Source organism: Pelodiscus sinensis, chromosome 12 (genome assembly GCF_049634645.1).
Source record: "Pelodiscus sinensis isolate JC-2024 chromosome 12, ASM4963464v1, whole genome shotgun sequence".
Classification (NCBI taxonomy): Eukaryota; Metazoa; Chordata; order Testudines; family Trionychidae; genus Pelodiscus; species Pelodiscus sinensis.
Genome location: NC_134722.1, coordinates 19930812 through 19958673, shown reverse-complemented (window position 1 = coordinate 19958673; position 27862 = coordinate 19930812). Strand labels below are relative to the sequence as shown.

The 27862-nt window shown below is 39.7% G+C and overlaps 1 protein-coding gene across 1 annotated transcript; it reads left to right on the top strand.

Annotated features, from left to right (window-relative positions):
- The first annotated feature begins 1580 nt into the window (after positions 1-1580).
- On the top strand, positions 1581-27862 carry NAE1 (NEDD8 activating enzyme E1 subunit 1). The gene is made up of 20 exons (XM_075940056.1): positions 1581-1751; positions 3843-3946; positions 4033-4093; positions 5172-5202; positions 6644-6715; positions 7065-7144; positions 7943-8052; positions 8526-8635; positions 11917-11979; positions 13123-13186; positions 15224-15315; positions 17770-17829; positions 17933-18066; positions 21886-21961; positions 22654-22693; positions 24400-24486; positions 25929-26021; positions 26432-26546; positions 26638-26687; positions 27614-27862. The coding sequence occupies exons 1-20, from the start codon at positions 1609-1611 to the stop codon at positions 27721-27723; spliced, it is 1695 nt and encodes a 564-aa protein (XP_075796171.1). The 5' UTR covers positions 1581-1608; the 3' UTR covers positions 27724-27862.

The window sequence follows — 27862 nt, the reverse complement described above, 5'->3', positions numbered from 1 at the left end:
GGGGTGGCTCTGTGGGTTTCTCTGGGTGGCAGCCTGCGGCAAGTGCAGCCGGGCTGATGGCCGAGTGCTATGATGTGCCAAGTGTGGGCACTTAGGGCACTCCAAGCCAGGACTGCTTTGCAAGTGGGGAACCCCTGAGAACTGTCTGTCCGGGGTGGGGGTCGGGTTCCATTAAGCACAACCCTCGGCTAGCCTGAGCCAGCAGCTCCACGCTCTAAGTCCTAATCTGATGCCCTGCCAGCACTGCTTCCGGCCATCCTTAACCTCAGTTCAGGGCCACTCAGTGTGGACATGCTAGTTCGAATTAGCAAAACGCTAATTCGAACTAGTTTTTAAGTCTAGATGCACTAATTCGAATTAGCTTAGTTCGAATTAACTAATTCGAACTAAATTAGTTCGAATTAGTGCTGTAGTGTAGACATACCCTTTGAGTGTAGGAGTTGTGTGCTCCCTGTGCTTCCAATCAAAGTGCTGCTTCAGTTCAGTTGCACAACCACAAGTCTAGGTACACAAAAACAGTTAATAAAACCACCCTATCGTAGGAGACCTTCTTGGATACAACAATCTTGCAGCCCACTGAGATGGAGGGTCCACTCATGTGGCCCACTCATTAACCTAGATTGCTCGTTGCTGGCTTAGGGTGACCATATTTCCCAAAAGGAAAATAGGACGTGTGGGACTGGCCTGAATCCCCCCATGCAGGAATGGCCCAAGCCACTTGTCCAAGCCCTCCTTCCTGAGGGGGGCAAAGGAAGAGGGAGGAAGGAGAGGCAGGGCTTGGGCAAGCAACGATGCACTTACTACATAAGGTGATCATATTTCCCAAAAGTTGGGACTAACATCACTGCTTGCCCAAGCCCTGCTTGCTCCCTGCGAGAACCCTGTCTCTTCCACCCCTCGTAGGATGGAGTAGGGATGTGAACGACTAGTCGACTATCCGATAAGCATACTAGTTGACTAGCCGCTCCCTCCCTTGCTGCCCCTATCAGAAAGAGGCAGCAAGGGGTGGGGGAGAGAAAAAGGGTGCTTCAAAGCAGCAGCACTGCCTGGAGCCCAGAACCAGACCCCGGGCTCCACATGGCACTGCCACTTTGAAACGCTGCAGGGATCACAGAGCCAGCAGGGGACTGCTTGAGTTTCCTGTTGGCCCCATGCTGTTGCTACACTTTAAAGGCACAGGTGCCCTTCTCGACTAATCCAATAGTCAATGCAAATTGCATCAACTATTCAATAAGTCAATTAATCTACATACTATATTCCCTAGCATGCAGCTGGCATCACCGCTCCACCCACTTGTTCCTCTGCTCCCCACTATTTTTACAAAAGTGGGCATTTGTCCCCTTTGCGCTTTGCAGCTGATCAAGTTGACTAGAGCAAATGGGACAAATTCCCATTTTTGCCCCACAGGCTGGGACAGCTGAGAGAAGCTTACAGGGGACAGCCCCAACCAGCACAAGATATGATCGGGCCATCCCCGCCCCTCAGCTCGTGTCGCCCTCTGCCCCGCCCCCGCCCACCCGTCCTCTGCATTCTGAGGGCAAAGAGAAGGGCAAAGGCAGAGCCGGGCCTTCAGCCGGCTTCACTGAGCATGCGCACGGTGGCCCGCACATGCTCAGTGACAGCCGCGCGGCCAGTGCGGAGGGAGCCGAGGAGCGGGCAGCGCGGCTCTCAGTTCGGCCGGGAGGGCCCGGCACCATGGCGCAGCAGGGCGGCCTCAGCATGAAGGAGCAGAAATACGACCGGCAGCTCAGGTAGCGGGACCGCCTCCGGCCGGCCGCGTCCCAGCCTGGACCACTGGGGGCGCAGCGCTCCTCCCTCTCCCCCGGGGGGCCGCCCTGCCGGGCAACCGGCTCAGCCCCCTGCCGGGCCCGCGCGAGCAGGCAGTGGCGCCCCGCGCGCCTTCCCCCAGCAGCCCAGGGCCAAGGCGCGGCTGGGCGGGTGGCCGTTCCCCCGGGTCCCAATACCCGGGAGCTGTTCCAAGCGCTGCCCGGGAGCAGGGACGGTCTGGCTGGGTGCGGGCAGGGCGGCTCGCCGCTCTGTGACATGACAGGGGGGTGGCGTCGCTAGGGGCTGGCCAGTCACGCGTTGGCCTCCACACGGGGAAGAAATCGTTGGTGTGACAGTGTTCACGGCTGAGAGATACGATTTTGTTGGGGGGGGGAGTCCCAGAAGAGTGAAACAAACCCTTTGGTGCTCATTTACTGGGAAATCAACATTTTCCAAGGGGCCAGGGGAGGCAGTTTGGCACCAGCTCTAAGCCGAGGTGTCGCTGATTTCTATACTCCTGAGAGTGTTTCATTAGCAAACTCTTGGAAACGATGTCCCGATGCATGGCATTATAATTGGGTTCTTTTAAAAATTCCATTTTGTGTCCATATTGAAGTGGGTATTTTACAGTCTGCAGGAATGCCGCAGCTGTCAGTATTCCAACCAAAAGATCGCGTTTATTTAAAACAAAAACCAACCACTGTGAAAGCTGCAAAATGGGGAGGGAGTTTTTACCTGTTATAAAAACAACAAATGGTCTGGTAGCACTTTATAGACTAACAAGTCTATAAAGTGCTACCAGACCATTCGTTGTTTTTTCCTGTATAGACTAACTGGGCTACCCCCTGAAGCTTCTTTACCTGTTTACCATTAAAAATACCTAAGCTACTTTACTTCTCCCCCAGTTTCATTTTTGAGTCTGACTCTTGAGTCAGTAGCAGCCTTGATGTTAAATAATCTTGTAGAGGAGTGAAAATGACATGATTCTTGAAAAAGTCATTGCTCCCTAGTTTCCAGTAGCAGTACTGAAAATTGATGAGACTGTGCCATACCTTTTTTACTCTGGATAGCATTAGAGGGGATAAAGCTGCAGGTCTGCAGGAAAACAGTATAGATTCATTTTTGGTTCAGGTTTGGAAATTATCTCTGCAACTATAAAGGAGGGTATTTGTTGTTAAAACAAAGACCCAGAACTGGTGTATAAGTGAACTAGGTGTTTAATTGGTCAAATAACCCTTTAGAAGTCACTTAAAAATCTCAACTGAGTCACCATACAGAGTGTGTTGCAGCTTGAAGACAAAAATCTTCAGAGTGAGAGAGAGAAGCATGTCCACAAACTACTGTTAAAAAACACTCTTAAGTAGTTTGTTTATTTTTAAGTCTCACAGGACAATTTGAATGGATTTAAATGTTGCTTGACAGTTTGGAATCTTGTTCTGCCTTTTCTATAGACATTTTTTCCCCTACATCTGAAGGAACTAATGGTAAAATCCTGACATTTCTGAAGTCAGTGACAAAACTCCCAGGCTGTGTCTAGACTGCAGGTTTTTTTTGAAAAAAGTAGCCTTTTTTCGAAAAAACTTCACCTGCGTCTAGACTACAGCCACGTTCTTTCAAAATTAAATTGAAAGAAAGCGGCTTTTCTTTCGATGGCGGAAAACCTCATTTCACGAGGAAGAACGCCTTTTTTCAAAAGTGCTCTTTCGAAAAAAAGGCGTTCTTGAATGTAAACAGGGCTTTCTCGAAAGAGAGCATCCAGACTGCCTGCGTGCACTCTTTCGAAAAAGCGGCTTGCTTTTTCGAAAGTACTGCTTGCAGTCTAGATGCTCTTTTTCAAAAGAAGCTTTTTCGAAAGTATCTTTCGAAAAAGCCTCTTTCGAAAGAGGCTTTCAGTCTAGACGTAACCCCAGTGTAAATCATGTTTTGAGAGTTACTGCTTAACAGTGTACAGAGAAAGGGTACATGGGCTAAACCACATGGGCTATATCCTATAATATTCCTACTGTCGTTCAAATTGTATTTGCTAACATGAGTTACTATTTCCTCTGAATGCTTCTGTATTTCTTGTTTTGTAGATTGTGGGGTGATCATGGACAAGAGGCTTTAGAAGCTGCTCACGTTTGTGTGATAAATGCATCAGCCACAGGAACTGAAATCCTCAAAAATTTAGTACTACCAGGTACGTACATTTCAATCCTAAATGTTAGTAAGATTTTCAGTTTGAATAATTAAAAGTGCATATTTCTCATTTGTGTAATTTTCAAGGTATTGGTTCATTTACGATTGTCGATGGGAATCAAGTCACTGGAGAAGATGTTGGAAACAAGTAGGTTTACCATTCATTTTCTACACAAGTTCAGCAGGTTTTATTAGCTTTACTATCTACTGTTTAAAAATAATTATCTAATTTACTGTAACTGTAGACGCTACACTCAAAACAAGCTGGTTGTTTAAGGTATTTTGTTTGGGGGTTGGTTTTTTGGATGTTGTGAAATGTACTCTGTTAATTGGGAGTTTCTTATTAATTGCCCTCTTTTTTTTAGTTGGAAAGACCATATTCTTCAAAAAATACACTTAGCAAATGTAGTGAATATCTTATTTTCTTATTGTGACATAAGGTTCCCTGCATTTTTTTTTTATATGTCTGAATATAGTTTCATGGCTTTTTAAACTGTTTTGTCATCAAGATGTATTACTTTTATAGAGAGAGACAAGGGAGGTGAGGTAATATCTTCTATTGGATGGGCTTCTGTTGGTTGAAGGTACAGGACTTGAAGCTACATTAGAGTTCTTTGAGTCTGGAGAAGTAAACCGTGTCCTTGGCTTCCAAATTCCTGAAAAATGTATGCATGTAGGGAATGCCTAGAAACTCTTGCATAAATAAAATATATGCACCTTTATATCAAAATGCAAGTTCTGTGCACTCTGTGTAGATATTCAATGGTAATAACTTAGGCCCATATCCTGAAAGGTGCAAGCAGACTATTGTGCCCATGTGAAGCTCACTTGACTTTAAAAGGGCTCTGTGAGCATAGAGTTCCTCTGCACTGGAGACTTTAGCTGGACTGAGACCTTAATTATTTAACAGGATGAAAAGTAACCTGCAATGAGTTCCTCACTGGAAGAGTGAAATTCTGCATGTGCTACAGAGTTTGCAGATTGTAGGGCCTTAGGGACTGGGATAAGGTTTCTTCAAAAATTTGACTTTACAAGATTAAAAAAGACTCTTAAAAGAAATCAAGTAGAAAAATAATACCATTAATAATTGAAAGAAATAGATATTAAGGGATTTATTTTGTCCTGCATGAAGCTATAATAAGCTTCCTTACAGTGCAGAACTGAAATGCTTTTAGTTTTGTGAAAAATACTATTAATATGGCTTTCTATTATCTTTCTTTTCTCAGTTTCTTTCTCCAAAGAAGCAATATTGGCCAGGTAAAGCAATAATAAACATAGTTTGTAAGTATATTGAGTGGTTGTGTAGAAAATGAAAATTAGAGATACATAGATTAAAAACTTCCTTACTTCTGTAGTGGTGAGTGAGAACAGAGCGCCAGGATATGAATGGGAACAAAAGCCCAGTTTTGGCCATATTGAGTTTAAATTGGTGGCTGGATGTCCAGAAGGAGATGTTGAAAAGACAGGATGTGACTTCAGCTTAATGGAGGAAAACAAGTCTAGGGTGGACAGCTAGATTTGTCATCAGTAAAAAGGACCATATCAAATACAGAAAAGAGGCAAGGACTGAGTCCTAGAAAACCCCTACCAAAAACCAGCGAAAAGGGGAAGAGGAATGAGAGCCCATTGAAAGAACAATAAGAGGTAGTAAGACAGTTAGGAGAGGATAAGGTTCCAGGAGGAGGGTATGACTGATTGTGCTAAAGGGACTCAAGATGTCTATGCAGATATACTCAGTCTGTGGCTCTCAAGTCACATGTAGCTCTTTGAGGTGCAGTCTGTAGCTCTTTTCCTTCCATCCCTGAGTACCGTGAACAGCTGATTCACAGCATTCCAGGAGGCAGCAGGTCTGGATTAACACAGAGGTTTTAATATTATTGTATAGGTGTTTGGTGGTCTGATGTGCAGGGCATACAGTAATCATGTGACTCTTTTGGTTTATGGTGGTTGCAAATGTGGCTCCTGAGTCTCATAACAGAGTACCACTGGTCTGTAGGAAAGACACTAGGCCTGAATTATGTTTAGCATAATTCAGAAACCTTAGTTAGAGCAGTTTCAGTGGAATAATGAGGGTGGAAGTCAGACTGAATAAGATGGAACTTAAGAAATGAGAGATGACAGTTGTGACAATTATTTGAGATGGGAGAAGAGAATGTGGATGATTGTTTGAAGGGGATTCAGGGACCATGGCAAATTTTTAAGATGAGGAAGACTAGGGCTGAATTGTGAGAGGAATAAACCTCTTGAAAATGAGAGGTTGAAGGGACTAGGAAGGTTAGATGGAATGGAATCCCAAGGGCAGAGGGAGGAGTTGGAGCTGGAGAGTAGGGAAGATGTCTCAATGTCGGTGAGACTGGAGAGGAAAATGTGTGCTAGACTGGGGAGAGTGATAAAGAAAGCTGTATCAGGAGCTTACAGTGCTTCCAATACAGTAATTTTTAAAATTAGAAATAAGTCAGTTATTACAGTTTACCACTTTTTTAGATTTGTATAAGTAAAGTATAGCCTGGCTTGTAAAAAATGCTTGCTACTACATAATGATTTTAAATTGAATGTGTGGTATGAAATAATTGAACTGTATCAATATTCCATAATGTACTTATTTGTAATGTATTTGAATGCTTACTATAAAACATAAAATCAACTTATAAATTACAGGTATGTTTAAACAGGCATATTTTTAATTGTTTTAAAACAGAACCGAGCCCAAAGTGCTACAGAGCTATTACAAGAATTAAATAATGATGTTTCAGGAAACTTTGTGGAAGAGGTTTGTATCCTGGAATTCCTTGCTATGTTTTGATGTTTAAATTCTTGGGGAAAGTATGACACAATAAAATAAATGTATTTATATATATATATAATTGTTAACATAAACCTTTATGGTAATATAGATCTGGAAAGAAGATCTCAAATTGTGGGTCAAGTTAGTTTATGTATACTTAAATAACTTTGTAACTAATTATAATAAAGATTCAGAAGCCACATCTAGCATTTTGAATCCAAATCTAGTGTTGAGTATACATGTTCACTTTAACTTTTGATAAATTTTCTTTTATCTTAGAAAGGGAATAAGCATATTTTCCAATGTGTGTGAATTTTTTTGTACTTTTTATTAGAGTCCAGACAAACTCCTGGACAACGATCCTTCATTTTTCTGTCGGTTTAATCTCGTGGTTGCCACTCAGTTACCAGAAAGGTAGAGTCCTGTTCATATTTTTAAATCTTTTTACAGTTATAGTTTTGTTTGCAGCCTTATTGTGGGAAAATATAATTTATGTGAAGCAACATTGCCTTTTTTGCTATCATATGCAACGTTTATAGACAAGAAAGCTTAGGGTGATAATTTTCATTATACCTTTTGTATGTTAATACACTAGTTTAAGTTCTTGTATTGATTTGTTGTTAGGCACAGTTTTAATATTCACTTAAATATTAAGCACTTTTCTCTAGTGAGGGAGTTCTTCCTGATCCACCACAGTTATGGTGGTTTAGTAATGTAATTTGAGGACTTGCGTGTAATGAGATTGGCAGTAGCTGCAAGCCTTCACGGAGGTCTCTGCCACCATTCAGTTCCTTCTTTTCCTACTGTACGTAACTGTATTGACACGCACTACTTCAGTAAAAATTCCATGTGGCTCTACCAGAATCTTTGTCAGTGCAGTGTATTAGGAGTTCTTTTTTTCAGTATATGCTTCTCACTAATCTCTTCCTTTCCAATGACAATTATTCTGTTAGCTTACATTCCTTTTTTAAAAGCTTGGAGCCACAGAAATCAATGCAGTGCTAATGGACCAATGGCTATAAATTAACTGCTAATGTCTTGTTGGTGTAGTGTTTAAAATATCTCTTATTTCATATACATTCTGGCATTCTTTTGATCATATTATATTTTTAGATTTGAATGCCTCTCTCACATGGGAAACATTTTTTTAAAATTGTATCACACCTGATTATCTCTTGTATATTCTAAAAGTCAATTTATTTTCATTTTCAGTACACTGGTGCGTTTAGCTGAAATTCTTTGGAATGCTAATATACCTCTGTTAGTCTGTAGGACTTATGGACTAGTTGGCTATATGAGAATTATTATTAAGGAACATTCAGGTAAGAGATTTCTTTAGAAATTAGATTTAGATAGTTTTAAAGGTAGAAATGAAAGCTCTTTTCAAGATGTTTTAGTTGTGATATTTATGTAGATGACACTTAAACTATTTTAGTTTTATCTTGTGGTTTAGTGTTAGTGATTTAGTGTTAGTTAATATCCTTGGCATTTGCATTGGAATTTCCCACCCCAAAAATCATTCTAGACATGGACACAGCTTACTGAAAATTGCATGCAACAAGTAATTAACTCAATGATGCGGCAAAATGGGAGACTTTTGTCCAGTACTGTACTGCATTGCATTATGGAATACGTAAACAATGAGGCATTACTTCCACTAATGTATAAATATGCTAATAGGGCTCACGTCGCAAAATATTCAAGTACTGAATATTTACTGCTATGTTTTGTAATCTACAGACAATCTATCTTGCTTATATTTCAAATGTAATTATCTTGTGTAACTCTTTGGCAGTCGTAGAATCTCATCCAGACAATGCATTAGAAGATCTGAGATTGGACGACCCATTTCCAGAGCTGAGGGAACATATTCAGTCTTATGACTTGGATCATATGGAAAAAAAGGTTGGAATGAGACTTGCATTCTGTACTCTAAAATGCATTCAAATATAGGTTCCATTATTGCAAGTAATTCCATACACCTGGGTCTCTTCTCCTGCACAGAGCCCTACTTACGCAGAAATGGTTGCGGAATTGGAATCAGTGTCATTGCTCTTTGGTGGGGCTGGGGATGAGGGAGTTCAGTATGCAGGCTTCCTCAGGGAAAGAGAGGACTACCCTGACGAGGAGAAACAGCAAGCAGTGTTCCTGTACAAATGTTGTGTGTGGGGGGGGGAGGTTGTCCCTAAAGGGCACCTGCAGGTAGGAGGCTCAGGGCTGAGGCAGTCCCAGATGGGGATGGGGGTGCCAGCCCTCCGCTTTCACCTGCCAGGTAATTCTGTCTCTTTTCTGTATATGGTTTAGGCTCCACCCCTAATGCATTGGAGTGGCGGGAGCTTCAGAGCCCACCTCCAAGCAAACTCTTCCCTTGCTTTAAGTTATTGTTTAGGACTGCTTCCTTTTATCGTAAGAGCTAGGACCACCAAATTTGGTATACAGAAAAGAGACAGAATCACCAGGCAGGTGAAAAGGGCTGGCTTCCCCCCATCCTCCCACTGCCACCCTCCATTTGGGACTGCCCAAGCTCCCAGGGAGCTGGGGAGTGCAGGGGACAGACGAAACTGGCCCTGCCCCAGTAGGGGATATGCACTCTCCTCTGGTTGAGCCCGCCAAAACTGCAGTGGTCCTGGAGATGTACTTCTCACAAGTCCCCAAACTACTGTGGTGAGAGAGGACTGGGGTTGGCCTTTTTCCCCAGGGCAACCTGCAAATTGAATCCCTCATTTCCAGTCCCACCCCATAGCAATGATTTAAATGAAAAAATAAAAATTATTTAAGTTAAGGCTCCGAGCAATGCTGAATAAATCCTCTAATTATATAATTTTATTATATCTATCTATCTAGAGAGAGAGAGAGAGAATTTTTTTACATAACTGTACTCAGAAACAAAACAATGTAACATTTTAGAGCGTACAAGTCCATTCAGTCCTACTTCTTGTTCATCTCTAAGACAAACAAATTTGTTTACGTTTATGGGAGATAATGTCACCTGAAAGTGAGAATAGGCATTTGGATGGCCTTATTGTAGTCGGCATTGAAAGGTATTCATGTGCCACATATCCTAAATATTTGTATGCTCTTTTACGGTTTGAGCACCATTCCAGAGGACCTGCTTCTATGCTGATGATGTTCATTTAAAAAATGTGTTTGGGGGAGAACTGTATGTTTCCTGCTCTGTTTCATCCACATTTTGCTATATAATTCATGTTTTAGCAGTCTGAGGATGACCTAGCACATGTTCATTTCAGAACACATTCACTGAAGGTTTAACAAAATGCAAAGAACGTACCAATATGAAATTTCTAAGGATAGCTACTGCACTCAAACTAAGGCTTAAGAATCACAAGTGCCTTAGAAAATCTTAGAGGGATGAGGTGTGGAGCATGCTTTCAGGAGTCATAAAAGAGCTACACTTGAATGTGGAAATGACAGAACCCACGCCACGAAAAAAGAAAATCGGTGTTCTACTGGTGGCATCTGATTCAGATGATAAAAAATAAACACACTTTGTTCTAGACTGCTTTGGATTGTGAACACCTGTTCTCACTTTTAGGTAATATTGTAAGCAAGAATAGGGAGCATTAATTCCTGCAAACTTATTTGTCTGAGCCGTGGTCTCAATGAGAGAGGACAAAATGGACTTGTAGAATCTAGAGTTGTACATTGTTTTGTTTTGGAATGCAGTTAATTTTTTTGTACATAATTCTACATTTTTAAGTTCAATTTTCATGAGATTGCATTATAACACTTGTAATAGGAGAATTGAAAAATACTATTTTAACTGTGCAGATATTTGTAATAAAAATAATTATAAATTGAGTACTATATACTTTGTATTCTGTGTTGTAATTGAAATCAATATATATGAAAATATTTAAATGGTATTCTGGTTTTGGTTAAAAGCATCATGAATTGTGATTTTTTTTTTAATCACTTGATACCCTAATAAAAACAACTTCAGTATTTGATATTTATAGTATATATGAGCACTGACAGAATCAAGTTGTATACATTGGTCTACATTTTCAGATGTAAATTAGGGAGGAAAATTCTAAACAGTGATTTGTGGCCAAAATCTTTCACTTGGGCATGAAGTTTGCATTTCCACCTCCCATGGGTTTAGCAGCAGGTCTTTCTTCCCAAAGGGTACATCTGCACATCAGGGCCAAACTTGGGTTAAGCTGCTCAACTTCAGCTATGTCAATTGTGTAGCTGAAGTCAAAATAGTTTAATTCAGCTTTTGGTGCTGTCTACACATCCTCCAGCTCACCATTATTTTGAAATAATGGTTTGCAGTGTAAACATGCTTTTTGTTATTTCAGAGTCAATTATTCTGAAATAATGCTGCTGTGTAGATCTATCCTATGAGAGTATAGGTGGAGTTGTAATATCAGAAAGACATTTGGCTTTGCTGCAGTATTTTAGGGCAGGGAAAAGAGAGATTATAAATATAGGGCAGCTATATCAAAGTAAGATATCTGGTCACTATCCTAATGATAATACTAGACTTTTGGATCCAAGAGGGCTTATATTTACTTAAAAGATTAAATTCACATGCAGGACAGTTATAAAAATGTGCAATTTGTAATTCTCAGACTTGTATTTTAAACTATTTAGTACATTTTTACTATCAAATTATTTAATGGATTATTTATAAAAGTTGAAAATGGAGCACATAACTTTTGTAGACAAAGCGTTTATTTGCTCCCCCTTCTTAAAGATTTTAGATGACCAATATAAGAGTGGCTATTGTTGGTCATACTATGGTTCATCTAGTTCTGTATCCTGTCTTTTGACAGTGGCCAATGACAGGTACTTCAGAGGGAATGAACCAAACAGGTAATAATAAAGCGATCCTTGCCTTGTAACCTTTTCCTAGCTTCTGGCAAACAGAGGCTAAGGATCCCATCCCATCCCAGACAAGTTTATTTCCAACTTCATGGAATTACAGAGTCTGTTTAACTGATACAGGAATTGAAGTTAAAAACTAGGAAATTTTATTAAATCAGAAATGTTAACTCTCTTATGGACTGCACTTTAAAATGTAAATACTGTGTTTCAGTATTACAAGATTTTCAAACCATGGTGATCTAACATGCACTACTGTCAGAGTTAAAGAAATAGCCTATTTCTGACTACTTTCAGAATTATTTCCATTACGGATTTTTTTTGTTTGTTGATTACAGGACCATAGTCACACTCCATGGATTGTGATTGTAGCAAAATATTTAGCAAAATGGTACAATGAGGTAAGTTGATGATGCCTTATCTTGAATCAAACACATAGCATCTAATCTTTCCAATATAGGATTGTGATGAAAGTGTACTGACTCCAAACTAGGGATGTGAACGACTAGTCGACTATATGATAAGCAAATGCTTACGGGATAGTTGACACACTAGTCAACCAGTTGCTCCTGTCCCCCGGAGCAGCTTGAGGCCAGCTGCAGCAGCTGGCGCCCCAGGCGGAACGCGCGATTGGTGCCCCCACCTGAACGGCTGTCAATGGCGTGACATAATCATCGGGCGCCCCGGCACCCTGTGACATCATCGGGTGCCCCGGGCGCCTGTTGAAGGCAGCGCCCTAGGCGACCGCCGAGTCTGCCTGTACTCACGGGCCACCCCTGCCTGTCTCCCCTCCCCCACTGCCTCTGTCAGAAAGAGGCAGTGGTGGGCAGGGAAGAGGAGCGAGTACTTTAAAGCGGCAGTGCCATGTGAGCTCAGGGCCAGACCCTGGGCTCCACATGGCACTGCTGCTTTGAAATGCTGCATGCATCCTGGGGCCAGCTGAGGAATTCCCCCGCTGGCCCAGGGCTGCCTACAGCATTTAAAAGCGGCAGCGTTGCATGGAGCCTGTGGTCTGCCAATTTGTAACGCCGTGTACAGCCTGGGGCCAGATGAGGACTTCCCCCCGCTAACCCCGGACTCCATGTGACGCTGCTGCTTTCAAATGCTGCGGGGAGCACGGGGCCATTAGGGAACTGCTTGAGTCCCCTGGTGTTCCCATGCTCCCCACAGCGCTTTCACCTTTGAAGTGTAGCAACAACCCAGGGCAACAGCCCTTATCGACTAATCAAATAGTCAATGCAAATTCCATCAACTATTCGATTAGCCAGTTAATCTAAATGTAACATTCCTACTCCAAACTAGATCACTTGTAAGTAAATTGATAGGTGATAAAAGTACCATACTGAACAGCATCCAGAGATTTATTTTTGGGCACTGAGTGAAGGCTGTGAATACTGAAAAGCGTCTGGTTTGACTTTTACCTTATGTTTCCTTTCTACTTACTGAAACGTGTATTAACTTTGACTACAAACTATCTAGAAGGTAGTCATGTGACAGGGAATTATTTTGATTGAATATATTTTTTATTTGTATTTTCAATTTAGAAAAGTGAGCAGATACCAAAGAATTATAAAGAAAAGGAAGCCTTCAGAGAACTGATTAGACAAGGTAATGTGTTTCCACTAGTATGAAAAGACATTATACAAAACACAGCTTGTCACTGTGGCTTGAAATTGAACTGTGTCAATGCAGATTTATGCTATTACATGGATGTATATAGGACGTCTCTTTCATTACACAGCTTTCTTTAATAATTGAGTTTTAGTTTGCTTAGTTTGGTGCTTGTTGGAAATAATCCAGGACACTCTGGATGCAGGTGAAAACAAGCGGAGGATTTATTATACACCAGCTGATGGAGTGACACGCAGGGGTTACCCTGGTGAACACTGGTTAATTAACACAATACAATAGCTTATATAGTCAGCAGGTGGACAGAGGAAAAATGATTCGATAGGTCTAGCAGCAAGACGAAATAAGCACATAAGCCAATAGAACTACTAAAGATTACATAATATCTCCGCCCATTGCAAAATAACTGCTCATTAATTAATATACAGATGGTTATTGTTCAAATGCCAAAATGTCAGCAAAACAGTAATAACATTTTAGTCTGCATAAATGATGATGATGCTATAGCATCATATAGTATGGCCTTGAGTTGGTGCAGCGCTTGGTTCTCAGGCTTATTATCTAGGAGTGAAGCAAGACAGTTTAAGCAAATTTTATGAATATTATCTTAAGCAAAATGTGTTATGTTACCAACTGAGACCCTGTACGAGTGTTTTAGAGCGTGCTTGCTATGGTGCCTAGGGTCTTTTACTGTCTGCAGTTCTTATCCTGACTGTGGTGTTTCCAGGCCTTAATCCTAGAATGGAGTTATGCTGTTTAGAGGCCTACTAGCACATTTAGGGCTGCCTCAGTTTACCCTACAGTGATTCTATAAAGAAACCAATTATTGGGTAGTATGAGGAAGTGTACATGTCTAATTACAATATATTCACTAATTTTTGGATAGAGGATTTCACTTCAAAGGCTATCAATATAGCAACTTTCACAAGTATTAACATTTACACAGTATTTTTGAAAGTGATATAAATAAAGCATTTAAATTGCTATAAAAACAATGGCATGTTCTTTTCAGTTGGTATGAACAGACTTGATTCCTGGTGAAAACAAATGCATTTATTTTCTCTTATTGCCTAAATCCTGTTTACATCACTAGAAGTTATTCATGAAATAAAGATTGTCTCCCTAATTGAACTGAAGTGGAGCGTTTTATGCTAACTGGATTTTGCTGCATTCTAGATTTAGTACTCTGCTTCATAGATGTATTAAAGTGAAACGGTAGTAAAATTTACTGTATAAACAATTATATTTACAGTTAGTAATGTTTCCTTATTTCCTGTTAAGATGTTCAAATGTATTTTGTGTAAAGTACAGCGAGAGCTTGAGTGTTTCATAACTTGCAGGCCTCTTTACACATACCAAAAGTATTTTGATATCTAAGACGAAGAAACAGTTGTACATGAGAGGAAGGATGGTGGTGTGTATGTCTGAATCTAGAGATTAAAGCATTAGGCCTCTGAATTTTGTTACAGACTTTGTTTTGAACTTGTGTGACCAACCATAAGCAAATTACATTCGCCATCTGTGCCTTAGTTTCTCTGTCTGTAAATCTGGTGATAGCATTTCCCATGTATCCTGCCCATTGAGGGTATGGCTAGACTACATCTTTTTTTCAGAAAAAGCTATGCAAAATGCGTTCCGTATATTGCATAGCTTTTTCAGATTGTTTTGTCGGAAGAGGCTTTTCTGACATTTGGCCCTGGTATCTCAGAAAAAGTGTGTAGTCTAGCCGTACCCTCAGGCATTTAATTTATTAAAGTTCATAACATAAACTTTGAGATCTTAGGATGGAAGGTGTCATGAATGCAAAGTATTTTTGATGCAATATCCAAGTATGTGTGCACATGGATGAGGAGTAGGTAGCCATTTAGTCTCAGTGTGGTAATGTGTATATATGTTTTGTAATGACTGAACTAGAACAGCGATATGTCTCAGATTCTCCCAGAGGAAATGTGACAAAATGTAATGTGGAAGCTAGAGTTTGTGTTATTGCTTCTGTTACTTGTTTCTTTCAAACAGGAATCTTAAAGAATGAAAATGGGATCCCAGAAGATGAAGAGAACTTTGAAGAAGCTATAAAAAATGTAAACACAGCACTAAATGTTACTAAGGTAAAAGCAGCGTATTACATTTTAAATTAGGAACATAGTGCATTTGAATAGCTAAGGAAATGGTATAATTGTTTCTCAGAAGTCTATGTACTTTTACAATAAAAATTCCCCAGTACAGTAGAGTCCCTATCATCCTGCCTAAATGGGACCGACAGATGGTTGGATTACCGAATATGTCAGATGATACCAACTCTACTGTAGAGAGCAACAGAACAACTGATGCCACTCCTGACGGGACGAAGCGTCCCTGGCAGAGCAGCATCAGCTGTTCCGTTGCTCTCTAGGAGCAGCAGCTGCTGCCATTCCTACCAGGACGCTTCCAGGCAGGAGTGGCAGCAGCTGCTCCAAGAGAGCAAGGGAACAGCTGATGCCGCTTCTGCGGGAGACGTCTCCTGCAGGAGCGGCATCAGCTGTTCCCTTGCTCTCTAAGAGAAGCTGCTGCCGCTTCTGCCAGGGCCGCTTCATCCTCGGCAGGAGCAGCAGCAGCTTTTCCTAGAGAGCGACGGGGCAGCAAGCGGGGCCGTTCTCCCAGCCCATGCTGTATCCGACCCTGAAGCTCCCGGGGACAAAGTCCCCAGGAGCAGCAGAGTTGGATAAAGCGGAGTGTCGGATTACTGGGTGTCGGTTAATCCGGACTTCACTATAGATATATTATCAAAGTTAGTTTGATAAACTCCTCTTTCTTTTTCTCTAAAACGTAAACCTAACAAACATTTTAGAACAACTTGGCAGGACTAGTAGTATGTGCTCAAAAGGGTAGTACAAACTGGGCTGTAATAATAATGGCAGATTTGTATTAGAAAACATACAAAACACCTGTCCATGCACTGCCTGATTGGAGGCACTCGTTAAACTATTTTTTCTTCACTGTCATAAATACTGAATTAACTAGTTGTTTTTTTAAAATAAAATGATCCTGATCTGTTAAGAGAAGCAAGACTTAATTTTGGACATAATCACATTACTATTTATGAAAACAGGGTATTTATATCAGAGAAAGATGCATTTCTTCTCCTAACCCCTGATGCATAACTAATGTTAAAGTCCTCATTGTCCTGGCTGAGATGTTAAATTCATTAAAAATATTAGTGAAGTCAGATTGTGTTCTGCTTGCTTCTAAAATCAGTGTTGAAAATGTTGCCATAGTATCGTGAACATGCAGTACTTTCACGAGTATCTAAAAATTAAAACAGAATTAACCACATTTTACAACTGTCTTATTATTTTTAAATTATTCATTTGCATTGAACTTCCTGATTCTTTGTTAATCTAAATCAAAAGATTCACAGAATGTTTTTAAAGAGTTATGGATTTCTTTTAACAAACTGTATATGTTTTGGAAAACATTGTTGCAGGATATTATGTGCTTGATGTGTTCAGCTTTTCTTAAAGACATGTAGAACTTGAATTTGTTAGCAAGTCTCAGGTTACTGTGAACTGATCTAGTCCCCAGTTAACATACTGTATTGACTTGTGAAGAGTTAGAGCTGTGGTGGTGAACCTCAGGCCCGGGGGCTGGACGTGGCCCCCAGCTTGCCTGGATCTGGCCCCCAAGGCTTGGGGCTCCTCCCAGTATTGGGGAGCCTGCAAAGGTGCTCTTGCCCTCCATGATGCTGGAGCACACAAAATCTACTTGTCTGTCTGGGCCTCATAAACTCTGGTGTACAAGGGGAAGGTAGGGAGTCTCCTGCTTCTCAGTCAGGGCTACATCAACGAGGATTTGGGTTTTTTTGTTTGCTTCTCACTTGTGTGAGGCACCTGATTGATTTTTCTGCATCAGTAGCTTCTGACCCAAAAAAGGTTCCCAAGCCCTGAGCTAAAGAAATATTTGATCGAATGAAAGTCCTATTTCACTAACCATATTGAGGTGGACACAACCAGAATCTATTGGTATTAACAAAACGCCATGAGCGTCATTTGTTATAGGGTGGGCAAGAGGGAGGACAAGGCAGTCATATTTCTCTTTTTCCCCTGGTCTTGGGTGCAGCTGTTATGAAAGCAGTAATTGCCTAATTTTTCTTATTTAGGTGCTATTTGGGACTATAAATAGTTTGTGTAGTGACACATTTCTTCTGTCCTTCTGCCCCCAGAGTTTTTTCTAAAATGATGCCCTTGCTAAATGTATGTAATTCCTAACATTAGGGGCGAATGTTCCCATGTCTTAAATCCTCTCCAGTTCCCACTGAAATTGCATGTTCCTAAGGACAGATTTGGTATGTAAAGTTTGGGTTATAGAAGCCTACACTTTCACAATTGACACTTTTCTCAATATGATGGTAAAGAGGTAATTTCTTTCTCCTTGGCAAATTCATTCATAGAGGTTCAGAAATGATTACTTTTGCCTGCAAAGTCTAACGTCATTTAGATATTCAATTGCCCACATAATTACTGTTGGACAATTCTTGAATAAGAAACTTGGGTAAATATATGTGATCTTTTTCTTTTTTAAAACAGATTCCAAGTTGTATTGAAGATATTTTTAATGATGATCGTTGCATCAATCTCACACAGCAGGTAATGACAGTAACTAAGGATAAGATATTTGTGTAGGAATATTATTACAAATAATACTTTTGTATGTAAGAAAAATAAATTACTGCTGTTTGTACACTTACAGACGCCATCCTTTTGGATTTTAGCTCGAGCTGTAAAGGAATTTGTAGCGCAAGAGGGGCAAGGAAATTTACCTGTACGCGGCACTATTCCTGATATGATAGCAGATTCGGGTAAATTTATTAAATTGCAAAATGTGTAAGTATTTGCATTTCTTCTTCAAAGGCAGTCAGCATTATAGTAATGGAGGGCATTTATTTAGATTCTACAGGATGGGCCAAATTCTCAGAGCCCACTTCTAAAAAAAAAAAACTGTAGATAGTGCTGTTGACTGAATGGACACCAGTCTGTGTCGATTGGATCCAACTGCTGAAGCCCGCATGCCTCTTAGCCCCCTGGTTCTGGGAAAGTAACCAATGAGGGACATTACCTATAAGGGAAGATTGAAAGATTTGGGTTTGTTTAGTCTAGAAAAGAGAAGACTAAGAAGGGGACAAAATAGCTTTCAAGTACCTACAAGATTTTTAGAGGGAGGAAGGTTAAAAAATATTCTCCTTAACCTCTGAGGATAGGACAAGAAGCAGTGGGCTTAAACTGCAGAAAGGGAGGTTTAGGATGGACATTAGGGAAAACTTTCTGTCAGGATGGTTAAGCACTGAAATAAATTGCCTAGGGAGGTTGTGGAATCTTGTTCACTGGAAATTTTTAAGAGCAAACATTTGTCGGGGATGGTGTATAGTGCTTGGTCCTGCAGTGAGTGCAGGGGACTGAACTTGATGACCTCAAGGTTCCTTCCAGTTTTATGATTCTATTATTATTCTTCCCTCTGGGTCGCTTAAGCACGCTCTGAGATGTAAACATCTCATGTCTGACATACGTTTTGGGCGGAAGAACTGCTCAGTTTGGCTGCCTTGGCCTCAGCCTTCCCAAGACCCATAGTTGCTTACGCACATTCTCCCAGAGACCTCAAGGACCATATCACAGTAAACCAAGGAAATACATGTTTAGGAAAGGACGTTCTTAACTACAAACACTCTTTAAGCAGCACTAGAGTTACAGCTCATAGGTAAACTGCAAGCACTCCTGAATACATTGTCCTTCATTTTGACTTCGCGGCCCAGGTGAGTCCAGATCTGGCTTCTAGACTTCTGGCTGTAGGTTAAAATGTAGATTAGATTTTAATATATTTGGGGGGAGTTCTGGGGGGGAAAATAGTGAGTGTTTCCTTTTGGAAAGATGAGGGAGAAAGTATGTTACTCCATGAGAGTTCTTTCCTGTAAGGAGGGAGAAAATGAACCAATTGCAAAAATGAAAGTACAGCAAAGTATTAAATGAAGTATTGGATTTGCACAGGTATGAAAGACTTTTTATTTCTCCAAATTCTCCAAGGCCTGTATAGTTTTACATACCTCATTTGTAAAATTAGAAAATTCGTTGATACATTTCAGTTTATATTTTAAAAAGTATTGGCATAATGTTTCATTCATTCCAGAAAACAATATTGAAAATATCTATTTAAGATATGAGAGAGACAAGATAGGTAAGGTCATATCTTTTATAATTAGACCATCCTCTGTAGATGAAGGGATAAGATTTGGAGCTTCCCAAAGCTCTTCTCAGGTTTGGAGAAATGTGTGCGATCTAAATACAAGGTGTGACAAGTTGTTAAGCATAAGGTTTTTCAAACATACTGTTGGAAACTGTTTGAAATGAAGTGGATTATTAAGGATTAGAAGGCAGCAAGGTGCATTGTAAATCGTAACTAGTCATAAAACCAGTGGCCCTGTTAAGTATATGATTTTAGTGTTCAGCAGTTATGAATTTCAGATTGTTGACAGTGTTCTGCAAATTTCCTTTGAGGATGGTGATTGAGAAGTCAGATATGGGTGATCATTTTATGAAAAGTGTTTTACCCATGGACTGTAGGGTCTATTTTTCTTTGTGAGCTCATTATTTGACTTCACCCTCATAGCAGGTGGGATATTTAGTGCACTGATTGAGATATACCACATGTTGTGATGGGAATGTGTTTTACCCATGGATTTTGAAAGGTGCATTGGTGGGAGGTCATTGTAGTAATGGAGATATGGCTGCAGGTTTTTCATGGTTTCTGGTAGTGTCTGGTGCCACTTTGAGGAATTGTCGTGGTCTGTGGGGAGCCTGCGGGGGAAGGCAGTGTTTGAAAGTCAGAAGAAAATTGGGGAAAAATTCTTTCAGAATGTGGTACCCAGCAAGTATAAATTGATTAAAAGCATCAGTTATTTGATATCCCATATGCATTGTAGATTGGGATAGCAAGTGACAACTAGGGTTGTGTGGTCATTGAGGGGATTTCCAGAATGAAGCAGGTTCTTTCAGGGATATTTGGTGGGGGATGTCGTTGCATAGTGAAGGTAGGTTTAAGTGTCTTTTAGGTACGTATCCCAGAATTTCTCTTTGGAGCAAATTCTGTAGTATCTGAGTGCCTGGCTGCAGACAACAGGTCTGGGTGGTTGCTGGTTCTATGGAAAGCGTAGAGGTCTAGCATTTTTGTGTATGGTTAGTTGTAAGGTTCCATTGTTGAAGCTGATCTTGGTATCTAGGAAGTTGACACTAGTCTGGCAGTAGTTTTCTAGAGAGTTTGGTGATTGAACTGTGATGGAAATCTGTGAGGAAGTCTCTCCAGAGGACAAAAATATCAGAGTATCTCCAATATGATTGGTTTCAGGGTACATTTGTACAAAAATTCTTCTTGAAGTAGCCCATGAAAAGGTTGGTATATTAGGGAGCCATCCTAGTTCCCACAACAGTTCCTGTTTGGGCAAAGTATTTATTAAAAGTGAATTTTGTGTGTGAAGGTGAAATGGGTCAGTTTAGTGTGTTTGGGTGAGATTTTCAGGCTTTGTTCATTATCTTGTAGGTGTTTGAAGCAAGCAGTATGCTGTCATGGTGAGGAATATTGGTGTATAAGGCATTGAAATCCATAATGGCAAAGACTGTGTTCTGGGAAAGGTTGTTGATTTTGTGGAATTTCTTGAGGTAGTCAGTTGTGTCTTGGAGGAAGCTGTCCCTTTGTGAGGTGCATGGTTTGAGGATGGTTTCTATGCGTCCTGATATACCTTCCGTTAAAGTGCTGTGGTTACATAGGATGGGTCTTCCTGGGTTTTCTTGTTGTATAAGGCCAGTTCTGTATTGGCAGGGAAAATCGATGTAAGATACGCAATTGCATATCTTACAAACTGGAATCAATGTACCTTACATCTGTTATTAGGCAGCCCTCCAGCAGGAGGCCAACAGGAGAAACTCTCCCGTTGACTTCCCTTACTCTTTGTGACTGCGAATACCGTGGTTGACAGGGGTGCCCTCATTGTTCCATTTACCAGGTCTTCACTAGACCTGCTAAAATCAAATCCTGGAAGACCAATTGTCAGAGTGTTGATCCCTTGGTAAGTGGAGATGAAGTGTGAGACTTCACAGAGTTCCCTGCTGCTGAAGTGATTGGGTTGCTGTCGAAAGAATTGTTATAGTTACAACTGACACATTGTTTTATATCTCCGAGGGGTAGCTGTGTTAGTCTGTAACTTTAAAAACAACGAGTAGTCCTATGGCACTTCAGGGACTAACAAAAATACATATAGTATCATGAGATTTTGTGGGCAAAAAGCCACTTCTTCAGACGAGATTGAATGGAAGAAAAAAGGGAACTGTCTTTGGTGCTGGTCCTCTCATTATTGCATGGAATTAATATATATTTTTTACACTGTAGCCTTCCACAGTAATACTCCTTTTAATGCTTACTAACAGCAAGGACATTCCAGAGCACAAAGCTGTGAAGCGGCTTTTACAGATATCTTAGAGCCATAGCAAAATAGTCATATGATTGGTATCATTGGCTCTTCTGATGCTGAAGTAGCTGATCTTTGATTTTATTAATGTTTACAACAGGGTAAGAAGGATTAGAAAAATGTTCAATGTCAGACTCTTAAAATAAAATTGTAGCTTTTAACTACCGTTTAAACTATTTCTTACCCTTTACAGATACCGTGAAAGAGCAAAGAAAGATGCTGCTGCTGTGGGCAACCATGCTGTTAACTTGTTACAGTCGATAGGCAAGGTAACCTCATTTAATTTATTCCAAAAGGACAAAAAATTTCCATATAGTCTAAAGAAAAAAGGGGAAAGGAGCAAAATAGAGACAGTAAAGAGCTAACTTAACTATCACATTCTCTTAGAGAGTCTTACTAAATTTTGGATATTTCCTTATACACACAAGATGTTATTTCTACATTGTTTGTACAGGTTGGACCTCCCAAAACCGGGACTCTTTGGTCTAGCAACATCCATGTCCCAGTAGGACCACAGATGTTCCTGGACCAGGGAGTTCTGGCTGGGAGCCCAGTGGCAAGAGGTCTGGCAGCTGGGAACCCTGCTAGGCTGGGAGCACACTGGGGCTGGGACCCGGGCCATGGCAGCATGGCACTCTGGTAAGAGAGGTGGGTCATAGCAGCCTGGTGGTGGGGGTAGCTGCGGCCAGCTGCGGGGAGGATCGGTGGGCTGAGGGCTTCCCCCTGGTCCAGCAAATTCCCTCATTCAGGACTGGTCAGGTCCCAAGGGAGCCAGACCAGAGAGGTCCAACCTGTACTTTCCTGAGTTATTTAGAATGTTAAGTGAAAAGGACATATGAACACAAAATACTTCTTTCTTGATTGTTAGATCAAGATGTGACCAATTCAGAATAATTTTGAAAATATAAATCTTTTAACCATTGGCTTGTGCAGAAACAAATGTCATCTTATTCCTTTGCAGGCACCAGAGTCAATTTCACAGACAGAATTAAAATTGCTTTGTAAGTATCTTTGCATTTTGCATTACATCGTTCTTGTTTTATGTGCACGCAAATTGTCAGGAAGTTTTCAAATCTTTCATAATGTAATATTAATCTCTAGCTCACTATTGGAATCTCTTTTGTATTACAAATGTAGTGCTTCTTCCTGCCAAGTAACAGACACAGTTATCTCCGATTTCAGTGGAAGTTTCAGGTGCTTAGCACCTGTCAGAATAAGGCACATGGAAAGTTATAAGCAGGTACCTGAGTGGTGTATGCCCACACAAATTAATTGCCAATGATTCTGACTGAAGCTGCTGATCATTTGGGCTTTTATTTTGTTTTATGCTTTTATATTAATACATATTAGAGCATATGCTAAGAAAAACAGGAGCCATCTGAAACAATTGAGTATTATTGTACAGGTTGAACCTTCCAAATCCAGGACTCTATGGTCTGGCAACATCTGTGGTCTGGCAGGGCCAGGGATGTTGCTGGACCAAAGAGCCTCAGAGCAACGCAGGGGCTGGGAAGCCACAGCTGAGCCCAGGCAGCATCTGGGAAGCCCCTAACCTGGCCTGGAACCTCCAGCATCAATGGGGCCAGGCGGCAGTCGGGGAGCCCCAGCACCAGCCAGGGAACCCCCGGTGTCAGCGGGACCAGGCAGCAGCCCCGGAGCTCCCACTCAGGCTGGGGAATCCCTGGCATTAGTGGGACCCCATGGCTGGGGAGTCTCGGCCTTAGCCAGGAATCCTAAGAAACCCCCAGTGGCAGCAGGGCTGCGATGACTGGGCATCCTCTGCTGGGGAACCCACAGCTGAAGGAAGACTGGTGGAGGCAGGTGGCCAGAATCCCCAGTTGCAACAGGGCGGCCCTAGCAACTGTGGGAGGAACCCTGGAGAACACTCTGTGACAGCAGCAGCCAAGACCCTGGGGCAGCAAGGTTGGGAGCTTTTGTGAGCCAACTTTAGCAGGGCTAGTGGCAGAACAGGGAGCCCTAGGGAGAGGAGTCTGGTAGCGGGGCACCTAGCAGCTGATGTCACCTGGTCTGGTCTCGAGGGTTCTCAGACCAGGGAGGTTCAACCTGAACTTTACGTAGTATAGTGTAGAACATGTATGTAGAGTTTTTGGTTTTGTTTTGGGGTCCCCCTCCCCTTCCCTACATTCTTCCATATTTGTCTAGTTTTTCTTCCCCTTTCTGCTATTTACCATTGCTGCAGATTCATTCTTGGTCATCCCCAGCCATTGATTTTTAGAATGCTGCTCTCTATAGACTGCCTGTTTCCAAAGAGGGTAGGCAGCACTGAAGGGAGCAGCGCTATTTAGTTAGGGAAGAGAAGGAAAGAAAATAAAACAGCTTTTGGGAGGATAGAGGAAGAAAATGTGGGGCTGATGCCTGTAGTCCAACAGATGTCTGTAAGAGGAGCAGGGTGGGACATCTTCTTTTCTAGAGTCTGATGCCATATGTACCAAAAGTTCTTGTTTCAGCTCTATAGGCAAAATGACTGGAGTTTTGAAGTGCACAAATATAAGACATTTTAATAAAATTGTTTACCTTTACAGACCTCTAAAGAAAAAACACTTATCAAATGTGAAGAAATCAAATAAAACTTAAAATGACATCATTGAGAGAGATTTATTTTGCATTCCAGTTCTGAAATATCTGACAAAATATTACACCCTGGCAATCACTGCTCTAATATTTATGTTCTGTGTTCTTTGCTTAGGCAGCAACTCAGCATTTCTTCGAGTTGTACGATGTAGATCCCTGTCTGAAGAGTATGGTCTAAATACCTTTAACAAGGATGAAATTAGTAAGGACTTTATTTTTTACTTATTGATATTTTTAACCTCTTTATTTTATCACAAAGCCATACTTATATTTATATATATTTCAAAAGTATTTCATACTTATATATATTTCAAAGCAATTTTTTTTAAATAGACAAAAGCTCAAAGATGAGCAACTGAATTAGTGTTTATGATAGCTTCCCCCTGGCAGATACTGTTTTCTCTTTAGCAGCCAAGTAAAATATTTATCCTCATCAGTGTGTATTAGTCTTTATATTTTCTCCGACTTGTTTTAAGTTATTTGTGACAGGAGCTAAAAAGATTATTGTATTTTGTGAATAAATTATATGGCAAAGTACAATTTAATAAAAATTAGGCATATACCTGCAACAGAGTTTTCAAACTTAGGTAAGTCCAAATTCCAAGGTAAATACTAAAATGGAAACAGAACTCGTTTAGAAAAACTTAAGTGTCTTTTCAATCTTGTCATAATATTTTTGCCTAAAAATTGTTTTATTTGTAACATTCACAAAATACATAAGTAAAAATTTCATTGAACTGGTTCATATTATGTAGTATAATATGGGAACTTATTTAATTTTACATTTAAAAGGCACACAAAATACATACAAGTCATAAGGAGACTTCAATTTATTATTTAATTATTGTCCTTAGTTTTTCTTCGGTAAATATGCATTATAAATAATCTAGGAAGAGTTAGATTTGTATTGGTAAACATTGATTTCACCAACAAAAAACATTAAAAATATAGTTTAATCAATTTTAAAAACAAAAATTTACAGATAAGCAGATTAAGAAAAATCTTGAGAATTAAGAGTTTAAATTTAAGGTAATTACTTCTTGTGTTTTGATGTGATGTTGACAATTTGTGTTTTAATGATAAAGCTTTATAAAGTTTTGAGTCTCGATGTCTACTGTCATTAAAATAATTGCCCGACCTCCTCCCCATAATTTCCTGAAACTGTGAATATTTAACTTAAAAATATTACAAATGTTTAAATAGACTGCTATCCATCAAAATTATAAAAATAAATTTCTGCTGCATAATTATGAAATTCAAATTCTGACTTAAATTGTGAGGTGAATATCTCATCCAAGCAATTGTTGGCATTGGTGGAATTTAAGGAGGAACATATGGATAGCTTCAAATTGTGGAGATTATACTAAAATATATGGGTACATCATATTTAGTATACTTTGTCACTAATCATTGGAGTTTCCATGTCTAAACAATCCATCACTAATGCTTGATGTATCAGTTCAGGGTGCGGATCAGGGAGATCTATCAGTTGTCTTCCATGGGGGTGCAGTGGCAAAACTGTAAAAATGTTTGACAGTCAAGCAAATGTGAAATATTTTTATCATTCCATCTATCTCCAACTCTAGTTTTAAACCAATTTAAAATGTGTATTTTGAGGGCGTGGTTTTTTTTTATCATTTTCAGTTTCCAGCATGGATAATCCAGACAATGAGATAGTGCTATACTTAATGCTACGGACTGTGGATAGATTTTATAAACAGCATGGTAGATACCCAGGTAGGTTGATACAATAACTTTTAAATATATATCAGTCACCCTAGGAAATAGAACAGTCTAATTTATGATACATATGAAACTACAAAACACAATTAAGAAATATTTCAGCTTAAAGTACATGCATTGTACAGATATTACAAAGTGACCAGATTCTTAAGATGAACAAATTAATATTGTTTGATAATTATTTTAATTGTAAAAATTATAGTAAATCATATGATTTAGCTTTCTGCTAATACTAGTGGTATTTGATTGTTAGTATTATTAGAGTTGTAATTAAATATGAATGTTACTTGAATACAAATGTTAATGACTGCAATAACAAACAGCACAATTTGTAAAAGCATTTCTGGCTCCATTAACTCTGGTATACCAAAGTGAGGAGAAATGGCTCCTATTTTATGTCCTAGGTGTGTATAACTACCAAGTGGAAGATGATATTGGAAAATTGAAATCTTGCCTCAGTGGTTTTCTTCAGGAATATGGACTGTCTGTAACAGTGAAGGATGATTATGTCCATGAATTGTAAGTATTGTAGGAAAAGATGTCACTTTCCCTAGCTTATTTTTAAACTGCTCTAAAAGTGTGTTTTTTTTTTTTTTTTCTCCCTATCTAGTTGTCGCTATGGAGCAGCTGAGCCACATACTATTGCTTCATTTTTGGGAGGTAAGAATATTGCTTTATTTTCACAGGTCAGTTAAGAACTGTCAACACAGCTGTTTTTGAAATCATTTTTGTAGTTTGAATAGAATTCCTCTTCACTATATTTGGAGCAAAGCGAATAACTATGAACTGTAGATAAAGACTGCATTAGTACTGTAACATTTTAACATTGAAAGTCTGCCATCATGCTGTATGGAAAAAGTTGGCTGAGAAAGTGATCAGATTGAAATGAAAGAAACCATGATCTGATTAGGCCAGTTATATACTACTTGGTTTCATTAGTCTAATTTAAAATAAGATTTAAAACATGGATATATGACTAGTGAAAGTAAAAGTCTGAAGCATTGACAAACAATAGCACAATATGACTAATTTTAATATAGTACTAATTTAAGTGTAAACATTGCTAACTTTTGCAAACTGTAAATCCATACCTAACTAACACTTATCAATGTGGCTTGCAATTTTTGCCTTATTTCACCCTGCAATAAATGTTATACCCAAGATGTAAATCATTTAAAAAAGTATATATTGAAATCTTAATTGTTTTTGCTGCTTGTATTCTTACTTACAGTATCAGATAATAAAGTATTCATATTATATAAACAAACTACATTTTTTAAAGGTTAAAGGAAATTATATTGCCATCGGTGTACTTTAGAAAAATGTATGAAGACAAGATCTAGGTTCCTAAGAGTTTATAATTGCAAAGAAAATGGGAACACAGTCATTTTATAGAGGTATAAAAAGTTAATAAAATTTAAGAGCTCGTTCAACAATTACAGAAATAAAAATTGTAGAAAGCAAATTACTAGTTAAATTTTCCATCACTTGAGTTTTGCGATACTCATATCTGGACTGATTCAGGCACTGGTCTTAAAAAAAAAAAAAAATTACCCACCAACATAAATCTTTTCCCTCCCCTTTAGGTGCTGCTGCCCAGGAGATTGTCAAAATAATTACAGGACAATTTGTAATTTTTAATAACACCTATATTTACAGTGGAATGTCACAGACTTCAGCAACTTTCCAGTTGTAGAATAACTGCCGCATACATGTTGGCAATAGTAATTGCCAACCGATTTTGCTCCATTGTGTAAAATATCATTCGTGTGGTGTTTACCACTAACTAAACTCCTCTGCATTTTCTTCAATATTAAAATCTTATTGCAACTAAA

Excerpts from the sequence above, each read along its gene's own strand:
- NAE1 (XM_075940056.1), top strand. The coding sequence starts at position 1,609 with ATGCTCAGTGACAGCCGCGCGGCCAGTGCGGAGGGAGCCGAGGAGCGG. Across the intron at positions 6,716-7,064 it reads CAGGAAACTTTGTGGAAGAG|AGTCCAGACAAACTCCTGGA; the intron begins GTTTGTATCCTG and ends ACTTTTTATTAG. Across the intron at positions 26,547-26,637 it reads GATGATTATGTCCATGAATT|TTGTCGCTATGGAGCAGCTG; the intron begins GTAAGTATTGTA and ends CTCCCTATCTAG.